Source organism: Arvicola amphibius, chromosome 1 (assembly GCF_903992535.2).
Source record: "Arvicola amphibius chromosome 1, mArvAmp1.2, whole genome shotgun sequence".
Taxonomy (NCBI): Eukaryota; Metazoa; Chordata; class Mammalia; order Rodentia; family Cricetidae; genus Arvicola; species Arvicola amphibius.
The window spans coordinates 55,041,305-55,052,104 of NC_052047.1; the positions used below are offsets into that span (position 1 = coordinate 55,041,305).

Consider the following 10,800-nt stretch of genomic DNA (forward strand, 5'->3'; position numbering starts at 1 on the left):
ATAATATAGATTCTGGTACCAGACTTGCTAGATTTCATTCCTCATTTCACCAAGTTACACAGCTTGTCTGAACCTTGATTTTTCCATCTGTCAAATGGAGCTAGAATGGCTCTGGCCATATGGGACTATGAAGAGGGTTTAGGCAGTCAATAAGAGGAGAAGTCTTGGAATGGTGTTCTGGGTGGAGCTGTTGCTCAGTGGTAAAGTGCTTGCCTAGTATAGGCAAAGCTTGGACTTGATTGGCACCACCAGGAAAAAAAATGAGAAAAGAGAAAAAAACCAAGCAACCAAACAAATACGCCCGTGTCGAGCACAATAGTGGCCCCTCAGAAACCCTACAGTCATTTCCACTCCTAGTGCTATTGTTACTAGTTGATTTCTGTGTCATGTGGATACATTACTTCTTGAGGATATGGACACGATCATAGTTTCTTTGCTCAGCTCCAATACTAGAGAGAACAATGAGTCTTACTGGATTATGTGTGACCTTGTTTGCAGAGATCCGTGCTTGTAGCATCTCTGACAGCACCCTTGGAACCTCACAACAAAGCCTGCGAAGTCATTATTACTCCCTTTGACAGATGAGGGAACTGAGAATTAGTCAATAAGTAAATTGTCTGGTGTCAGACAGAGCTGATGAGTGCCGAGTCCCCAGTTCAGCTCCAAGGTCATCACAAAGAAGCATCAGCACCCTGGCCATTGGGAGTTGTTCCTCTCTGGCCCAGCCACCCTGTAGTCCCTCCACAGCCTTCTTTTTACTACCCAAAACAGCATTATGGATCTAGAAGGACTGAAAACAGAGAGGCCCCCATTGATATACCAGACTGACTAAGGGCAATGAGTGGGCAGGCGCCCGTTATCAATATAAGATGTCCTCGGGGGTAACTGTGGCCTCTTCCATTTTAGTCTTGATTTCTGGGAGGGGAATTTGACTGATTGCCACCACAACCAAGTTTGCCGCGTGGGCCGAGGCGCTTGCCACGCATATCCAAAATGACTCTTCGTACTGTTCTTCTATCACGACAAATTGGAAGAGCCTCTCCTGGAAGTTGGCAATTCTTTCTGTCAGGTCGTGGAGTTTCACTGCGGCCATGAAACTGCCGATGGCTAGCGCCACGACTCCACCTGAAACCCAAAACAGCGCCTTTACTTCCCGTTCCTCTTAGCAGTTGTAAGGTCTTCACTGGGGTGGCACTTCTACGACATGTGATGGAGAATTAGTAGAGCAACACAAATTTGAACTTGCATTTAAAAGCAGTAGGCGATACACAATATCAAAAGCAAGAGGGACAGTCCTCTGAAAAAATAATAAATTAATGGCAGACAGACTTGAATCTGGATCTGGATGCCTCTAACTCCTCTTTCCTGTAGTATTCCCATTAGAGGACCACTCTCTAGACACCTTACGCCTTCTGTGTAGAGAATGAGTGTTGGATAGGAAGACGTAAGATCCTATTCTGCAGGGTGAGGCTTCACCTGCCCGCTGCACTATTCTACAGAAGGTGGGAAGTAGTGAGGAAACCCTGGAATTCCAAACCTCATTTATCTCCCTAGCAATTGAGCAAAACTTAGAAGTTGTTTGATGGGTCTGTTTTAATTTAAATTGACACTCAAAAAAAAAAAAAAACCACACTAAACTGAATCTGGTAGTGCAGGTCTGTAAAGCAAAGGCTTGAGAGGCTGAGGCAGGAGGATTGCAAGTCTGAGGACAATTGATCCACACAAAGAGTTCTCTTTATTACTGTTTGGATACTGGCCAGAGGACTAGGCATGCGTTCAGGGACACTGTGAGCTTCCTCACTCATTCACTGGACTTTCTCTCCCTTTTCACCATGCAGCTTAGCAGCTTACTGACCTCCCTTGCTGAAACTGCCGGCTGTCTTGAAGTCATAGACTTTCTCTTTGCCATCCCCCTCCTCCTGGCAGCTGCCAAAATTTACAGCTTGTTTTTCTCTCAAACTCCAATAGCAATGTCCCTTAGCATCCTTCTGAGTCTGTTTTAAAATTCTTTTATTAACAAGATAGGGAACCCAAAAGGGGAGCTTCAAGTTCCCCTGGTTAACACTTGGGAGCCCAGCCTGAAAGTGTGGGCACCAGTTTCCCTCCCTTGGGGGTTCCTTACCTGCCAGGACATTCCAAAGGCAGATGCCACCAGGGCCATTGACTGCCCTGTAGGGGACCTGAATGATGTTGAGAATAGCAAAGCCCATGCTGACCAGAGCAAGGGCCAAGGCCAGGAAGAGGAGCAGCAGAATTGTGACGTGGAGGCTTGTATTGAGCTCCTTTACCAGATGCGGGAAGACTGTAGAGAGAGATGGTATTTCAAGGTCAGGACATGGCTCCTTTCACGATGGCAGGACTCGCTTATCCCAAGATAAGTAAGTAAAGGATAAGGGAAAGAGACAAAAATGCTGGGTTTCCAAAAAACAAGAGACTTCCTGAGATGGTTCCATGGACCCTAGAGTTGCCACTTGTTAATTGGCTGGAAATCCTCACTGTGGTGGAGTGAGCACAGATCTGAACGTGCCCCACAGTGGACTGAGCCTGCAGACCTGCGATCTGATGTTGACCGCTGCAGTTCACCTAAGCCCCAGGCACTGGCTGGGTGGGGCAGATGCTATTGCTACCACGTGTCACAGACACTTAATGCTCACATTGTATAATATTTCATGAAAATATCAATTTTCCATAGGAAGGTGGTTGAAGAGGTTAATTTGTTTCTCTAGGTTTGCCACTGGTACCAGCAGAGAAAATGAAATGATTCACTAAGAGGAGTTCAAATATTGTCCAGCGCAATCTGAATCTGCTCTCAGAAATGGTATCTGTGGGTATTGCTGTTGTTAATTGTACTCTCTAACGTGGGAGAGGCACGTGTCCTCAGTGGGAAGCTAGCAATGGCTGTGTGAGAGAAGGGTAATTGCCGTTTGCTGAGCACAGTTATGGACTGAACTCTTCAAAGTCATCATCTCATTCGCTGATCATGATAAGGCATCTGGAGGTTGTCAACTCCCTTCGCCCACAAGCTTGGAGACAAGGAGTTCATTGTCTTTGGGTAAGGCACCCTGAACTATATATAGAATATACAGTCCTGTGTATTATGAGGTATAATGAGTTTAAGGTCAGTTTTAACAATCCTATATAGAAATTTAAAACAATGAATACAAAAGAGTCCCATCCCTTAGCAGATTCCAAGGTTGGCACTTCTCAAGTCTGAAATCTAGAGGATTTTTTTTATTGCTTTAGACAGGACCTCATTATATAGTCCTGGCTGGCCTGGAGTTGGCTGAGTAGACCAGGCTGGCTGGCTTCCAACTCACAGAGATTCACCTGCTTCTGCCTCCTGAGTGTTGGAATTGAAGCATGTACCCCCTTGCTGGGTAGGAGTGAGAACCCTTGTTCTCCTTGTGCTATGTCATGCCCAGTGTTTCCAGGCACCACCCACATCTACATCCTGGGTTTTTAAAAATCGTATTTATTTTATTTTATGTGCATTGGTATCAGGTCTCCTGGAACTGTAGTCTCAGACTGCGTTGAGCTGCCATGTGAGTGCTGGAAACTGAACCCAGATCCTTTGGAAGAGTAATCAGCACTCTTAACCGCTGATCCATCTCTCCAGCTCCCACATCCTGGATTCCTACTCAACTTTCTTTCCACTTCTGTGTTTTCCTTTGTCATTATCTCTGCATAGTCATCTCACAGGCTTTGGAAAGTTTAGCTGGGAGATGGGCTCCTTTCCAAGGAGTTTGTCTTGCTCAGGCATTGTTTTTCCCTTTGTTTCCATTCCTTCTTGAAACTCAACATCCACTTTTCAAACCCTGTCTCTTCTTATTCCAGATATAGTAGCTTAACCTAATTACCCATCTAATTATCCTGTTCTTGATCATGCGATCCTTAGGAGGCATGACTCTTATAGCAACCCTTACTCAATCCTTAAAATGCAAAACAGTCCCTTACATGATTGGCAAAATTAAGAACTACTGTTGATAATGGTGTAGGAAAAAGGCACTCTCGAATCTCGTAAGGATGCTCAGTCCAACGTCATCAAAGGCAATTTCATTACTAGTCATTGTTGTCCAGACAGGTCAATGCATTCAAAGTTGTGTACATAGATTGGGTGTTCATTACAATAGCTAACCTTTAAGATAGATTAATTCCTCCAATCAACAAATTGGTTGAATAAATTTAGTTATGATGTCACAATCCAGATTTTTAGAAAGACCAGCCACATGTACATGATGATATGAACCTGAAACTGGAGCTGATTAGAAACTGACACCATATTATGATGATGAAGACGAGGGAACCTGGGGCACAGAGAGTGATGAGGGAAAGGAGGTAAAGAGTACGCAATCCACAGCCTTCAGCTGAACGTCTTAATTGTATACATACACTATTGGCACAGGGTGAATCTCTTTCTAACCCTCGCATTCACGTGTGTTACTCCCGACTCAGGATCTTCGGGGAACCGAGGTTTTCATTACCTTTTATAGTCACTAGTTAGAAATTCAAGAGTTCCAACTCAACAGTTCTTTCCATTAGCCCCCTCCCCCCCAAAAAAACCAGGGTTTCTCTGTTGTAGTCCTGTCTGTCCTGAAACTCACCATGTAACTCACCAGGATGGCCCTGAACTCAGAGATCTGCCTGCCTCTGCCTCCCGAGTTCTGGGTTTCCATTAGTTTTTGAGAGGAACTCTACATTTTACCCTGTTGCCCTGTGCTGCCCCCAGAAAGCTGTGGTTCACTCCTCTTCCAGTGTTTCCAAGAATTTTAGACATCTCCAACTTAATGAAATTGAACTTTGCAGCTTGGAATCCACAGCGATGAACACAGCAGATCCATGGCCACATATTAGTATTTAAACTTAGATAATTTGTTTGTTCCTGATTCCAGAGACATGTGATCTTTTGCCCTGGTGAGACAAACAAATATTCCCAGAATTAGAAGCCAAACCCAGGTTTTGGCTCTTGGGGAGGTAATTTTGGGGTAAGAAGTAGGGAGGGGAGCTGGGCGGTGGTGGCACATGCCTTTAATCCCAGCACTCGGGAGGCAGAGGCAGGCGGATCTCTGTGAGTTCGAGACCAGCCTGGTCTACAAGAGCTAGCTCCAGGACAGGCTCTAAAGCTGCAGAGAAACCCTGTCTCGAAAAACCAAAAAAAAAAAAAAAAAAAAAAAAAAAGAAGTAGGGAGGGGACTAGACAGCTAAACTGACCATACTGTATGGTAGGTACATTCACAGAAGTTGTTTCAGGTATTGATTTCTCTAATTCACAATTTCTCCTTTAATAAAATGTCATCATAAAATCAGGATAGAGAAAATGAACCACAGAGGTGGCTTCAGAGATTCTCCAGTAACTAGAGTCTAGTCTGAGTGAGTTCCATGTCTACTTTGCTGCACAGCAGACTTTTCTGGGCAGACACTTGTTTGCTCAGTTCATCCCTCTTTTCCTGGTGGTGCCTGGCTTGTGTCTACTCAGCAGGACACCTGAATGCATGTGGGTCATGCATTTAATGCTTGTGTCTACTCAGCAGGACACCTGAATGCATGCGGGTCATGCATTTAATGCTTGTTACTTTCTTTCTGCAGCCACTCCAGCATTGCTTTTATTTCAGAAGTTCAGAAGCTGTAAATGAGACACAATAAAAATCCCCTAGTCTAAGCACTTTCTCAAACTCCTCTCTGCTGATTTGCCCTGTGAACAGGGATCTTTTTCTGTGGACCTTCAGAAAGCGGGAAATCCTGTTCAGGGTGGGAAATGCTAATACATCCCTAGTTACTTTGAGTTTACAGTGTACTGCCCTTGAGAGCCCTGCTCTGAAGGAAATTAGGTTGTCTCTAGAGAAGTAGTAATACACACAATGTCCCTACAGCACATGATCGCAGGAAGAAGCTGCCTCAGGCTTCCCGAGAGCTTTCAAGCTTGGTGTCTTCCAAGGTACCACGAATGAACACATTATACACCCTCTGGGATGACCTGACAGCAGCTGAAAACAAAAATCCTTAAATATTTCGTGACTCACAGATGAAAATGAAACACCTTGTATGCATCTCACACATTTTTGATGCTTGAGACCTGATTTCACTAGAGGCAACAGGGTCTCTCACTGAATTCAGAGCAACACTGGCAGCCAGCAATCTGCCTGTCTCTACTTTTGACAGCACTGGAATTACAAGCTTGCACGTGACCATGCCTGAGCGCCTCTCCAGCCCCCTAGGTTGCGGTAGTAATGGAGTTATTTCTCCAATACTTAAGGTCCATTTTAATTTCTGGGTGAATATAAATATACTCAGAGATTTTTATCTCAGACATCATGAACATGTCTTTCCTTTCTATATAGAAATGAAGACTGTTTGCATTATGTTTGTCAAGGGCAGCAACAACTAATTTTCTGTATTTGGTGAGATGCATGTCCTGGCCAGGTTTTTAAACATTCCCACAGTTCTAAGATACAGAAATCAAGTGATGGATGAGATTTCCAGTCCCCATGTGATAACAAGCCATTGATTAACTATAGGTTTGTGGGACACTATTCTTACTACTGATCTAATTGACTGTTTTGCTTGCTTTGCTTTCTTTTTCCTAGAAGATCTTCCCCCAAGCCTTTTTTGGACTCCAGTCTTAGGTCTTTGTGGGCATACTTCGTTTACTTTCTGAGCTTTGAACTCAGGCCAGTGCTGCTGGCTGCTCATCTTTAAACCATTAAGTGCCTTCCTCAGTCTCCTTGCCAGGAAACGTGTCAATGGCTCTTCGAACCCCAGAAGTATGCTCCCAGCAAAGCCGTTCTGCTGTTCCTCAGGCTATGAAGCTTCCACACACAAGGGTGTGGGAACAGTTTACCATGCTTCCTGGAGGTCCCCTTCTGCAGGCATTCTGCACCTGTACACTGTCGTAGTGAAGACTGCCAGAGTCACATGGCATGAGTCTGGCATCTGGTTCTGTTGTTTCTGCGCAGAATGAATGACCCCAGATGAATTATGTAACTCTCGAACCTCAATGTACTCTGCTGAAAAATGGGAGCATTCACGATGCCTTTATTGTAAGTGCGTTGTAAAGCTTAAAAGAACCAGGCAATGTGCAGCTTCTAGTGGGAGGCCTGCCACATGAGCACTTGATATTTTACTAATCATTATTACTAGAAGTAACCTGCAAACTATACAAATTCCTATTTCTAGGATTTTTGTTTATCTTTTTTAGAAAAGAAAGGAAAAAGAAACCTCTTTGCCTTGCTCCATAGGAGCTGTTGGTGGCCTATAGACTTCAGCGTTATGTCTTAGATAGTCAACAGTCAAGTCTCATTTAAACGTAAGCACTCCTGCAGAGCAAAAAAAAATGCACACACCAGTTTACGTACCCCAGTATGCTCACATGCCCCAATATACTCACTTGTAAACTGTGACTGGCGGCCTCCAAGCCCACACTGCCGTACTTTACAACCTCGGAAGAGCCCATAGTAAATGTCCCCGATGAATTTGACCAGTTCTGGGTCTGTGGCGTTGACCAAATCCACTCCAGTTTGACACAGGATCTTCCCACTTAACCAATGGGGCACAGCCAAGGCGACGATGATCAGTAGGAAGGAAGAGAAACTGAGTAGAGATGCCAGCCCGTACCATGCCTTTTTGAACCATCCAGGCATGCTAGTAAGCGCAGATCATCCCCCAGGACTCCGGGCCGCAGTAGGGCAAGGGGACATCTTTCAGACACTCGACACTAGCCTGCTCCATACACACCAACCCAAGACCTGTAGTCTGTCTTCTCAGCCTCCTTCAGGGCCTGCCTTCTCGGCGTGTGTTTACTACAAGCGCATCCCCAGCCTCTGCAGATGATCTTCCCTTGACTCACAGAGCAGAGTGTGTTACCCAAGAAAGTAACTCTATATCTCCCACTGGACTAGGGTTTCAGCAGAGGCTTTAATTGCTCCTCCGTTCAAGTATTTAAGTCATCGTGATGTGGGCATCATAATGACCAGAGAGTTATTACCAAGTTAACCCAGGGACAGCTGCTGACAAAGGATGCTAACTAGACTTTAAAAAAATTGCACGATAGAAGCAAAGCAGAAATAGACCCATTAGCACGCGCAAGTATTAGCAACAATGTGCAGGATCAAATGTCGATCTCTTCCAGGCGTGCCCTGGCATTTCTTTCTCTAAAATGTCACTGCTGTCAGAATCCCTGGAACTGTTACTAATACTATGAATTGACCCTGGTTCATAAGGCTTACATCGAAATATATGACTTAGGACTGTATGAATTTGTTGCGGGCTGAATTGTAACATAAAATCTGTTGTGACTGCTGGGCCATCCTATCCCCTGCTCCCACTTTTCCATGGCATCTGACATGGGGCAGATACTTTTAGTTCTTTATTTCTTTTTTTTTTTTTTGGTACATTTTCCCTATGTGTCTCAGACCTTGAATTTTCAGAGAGTTCTCCTTCCTAACCTGGCTGTTAGGGTTATAGGAGTGAGGCTTGTTATCATCTAAAAGTCAAGATCTATCCATTTCTCTACTTACCTATCTCTATCATCTACCTACCTATCTATCTATCTATCTATCTATCTATCTATCTATCTATCTATCATCTATCTATCTATCTATCTATCTACCAGTCATCTATATCTATCTACCTATCCACCTGCTCATCTGTTATCTATCATCTATCTATCTATCTATCTATCTATCTATCTATCTATCTATCTATCTATCTATTATCTATCTATCTATCTATCATCTATCTATCTATCTATCATCTATCTATCTATCTATCATCTATCTATCTATCTATAATCTATCAATCTGGCATCTATGTATCTTTTGTCTCTTTCTCTCTCTCTATGTTTTAGAATCTCGTTGATGACTTCATACATGCATATAATGTTACTTTGATCATATTCTTCACAACTTTCCCACTCTAATCCCCCGTTCTACTCCATCTGGGATCCCTTATTCTCAGAAAGTCCCTCTCTCTGTCTTTTCTTTTAAACTTTAGGTCCCAGAAACGAATCATTTCTATTCTCTATTTTATACTGTGACTTTTTAAATTGTGACTTTTACTGTTGTGTTGAATATCAACTCAAAGGTCACATGAGATTGGCAAAAACCACTCTGTGAATACCGTGGGGAGCAAAATTGGGCCGAGGCAGCACAGTAAACTTTCAAGTGTTTCCTGTATCTGGAGGGGCTTCTGAAGCTGCACTGTTGGCTAGCAGGAAGCCGAGACCTTTTCTTGCAGACATGTGGGCATGTTATAGAAGTGACAGGATCCCTGCTCATGATGGGACTCACTACAGTGGCCTCTCCATAATGAAAATCAAGCACAGCATTTATGAAGCTTGTGGGCAGCTCTACTACACAACTAAGGGCTGTAGTGTGAGCTTTTGCATCTCTGATGCTCTAGCAACCCCATGAGTCATGCCGTTGCTTTTCTTATGGGCAAAGCAGTGGTGACACTGGGCTGGCATATAGGCCTTTGAAATACAGCGGCTTATCTTTAGCTCAGTGGCTTGGAAATAGAAAATGTTTATCTGCCAGCAAATGACACAGTGCATATACAAGCCCTTGAAGACTATTTGGCATATTAATACACGACAAATAATATCAGCTGACATTCTTCTTTTAGCATTAAGGATAGATTTAGAAGATAGGATGTGCTTAAGTCTTGGAGTTACAGTTCTGTATTAAAATGATGGGTTTATATTAACTTGCAATGTGTGGAGGGCATTCAGAGAAAAATCTCTCCGAGTTAATGCTGGTGTTCGAGGAAGCTCACGCCTTGCTGACTGAAGTGCTGGTTGAGAGGAACTCAAGCACTTCAAAGACCACATTCAGAGTCGCTCTCTTAGACAGGTGTTTGAGACTCCCACGCCTTGTGGGAGCCAGCCATAGAACTGTTGTGAGCAGAAAAGTGAACTGGCACATGCAGATTGCTTAAAACTGCCTAGCATGAGGAGGCCACTATCAGGTTTCTTAACACTTCTCCTTTGGATAATACAGCTCCTGATAGTGGACTCTTCTGCCAGCCACATCCTGATGTCCACAGACACAAGTCTGCAGGTCTGACCTGTTACAGACAAAACCGCCTGTTGTCTACAAGGCACCTGTAGGCTGGAGGTGCACGAAGAAGTTCAATATAGTATCCATTTCCAAAGGCTACAACAGAGACAGATAATGGCTCTTAACTAAAGGTGATTTTTTTAATACCTCTCAGGGGATCTTAGGCAATATTTAGAGTGTTTTCCCCCTTCGTCTCCCTCCCCCTGGCTCTAGGGATTGAATCTAAGTCCTTTGGGCATGTTAGACAAACACTCCATCATTAGGTTACATCCTTAATACATTTTTTATTTTAAAACAGGGTCTCATTAAGTTACCTACTCTGCCCTTGAATTCAGTCTGTTGTCCAGGCAGGCCTTGAGCTTGTGGTTGGTCCTCTTGCTTCAGCCTCAGTATCTGGGATTCCAGGCTTGTGCTACCAGAGATATATTTTTGATCTTTATGACTGAGGGCAGGGCTTGCTATTGGCTTCTAGGGTTAGAGTCCAGAGATTCTTTGGATATTATACACATGCAACTCTCGGTTCCAGTTATCTGAGGCTGAATGTCAGCGATGCAGTTGTTAAGAGACTCTGTGCTCTTGAGCAGAAATAATTAAACTATAAGTGGGGGATGACACCAGGATTTGCTGGGGATCTAGGATAACCCTCGCTTACATGCAGACAGAGAGGTGTAAGGACAGTCCTACACCTTGCCATAGCTAAATTTGTTCCCCTACCAGATGAAACCTGTTGTACTGTATAAGAATACTATTT

General features: G+C 43.9%; 1 protein-coding gene across 1 annotated transcript; it reads right to left on the reverse strand.

Moving 5' to 3' along the window:
- Positions 1-859: 859 nt before the first annotated feature.
- Clrn2 (clarin 2) lies at positions 860-7,634 on the reverse strand. The gene is made up of 3 exons (XM_038318404.1): positions 7,382-7,634; positions 2,123-2,302; positions 860-1,125 (listed from the first exon to the last, which is right to left on the reverse strand). Exons 1-3 carry the CDS (start codon positions 7,632-7,634, stop codon positions 860-862), a joined length of 699 nt encoding a protein of 232 aa, XP_038174332.1.
- Between the last annotated feature and the right edge of the window lie 3,166 nt (positions 7,635-10,800).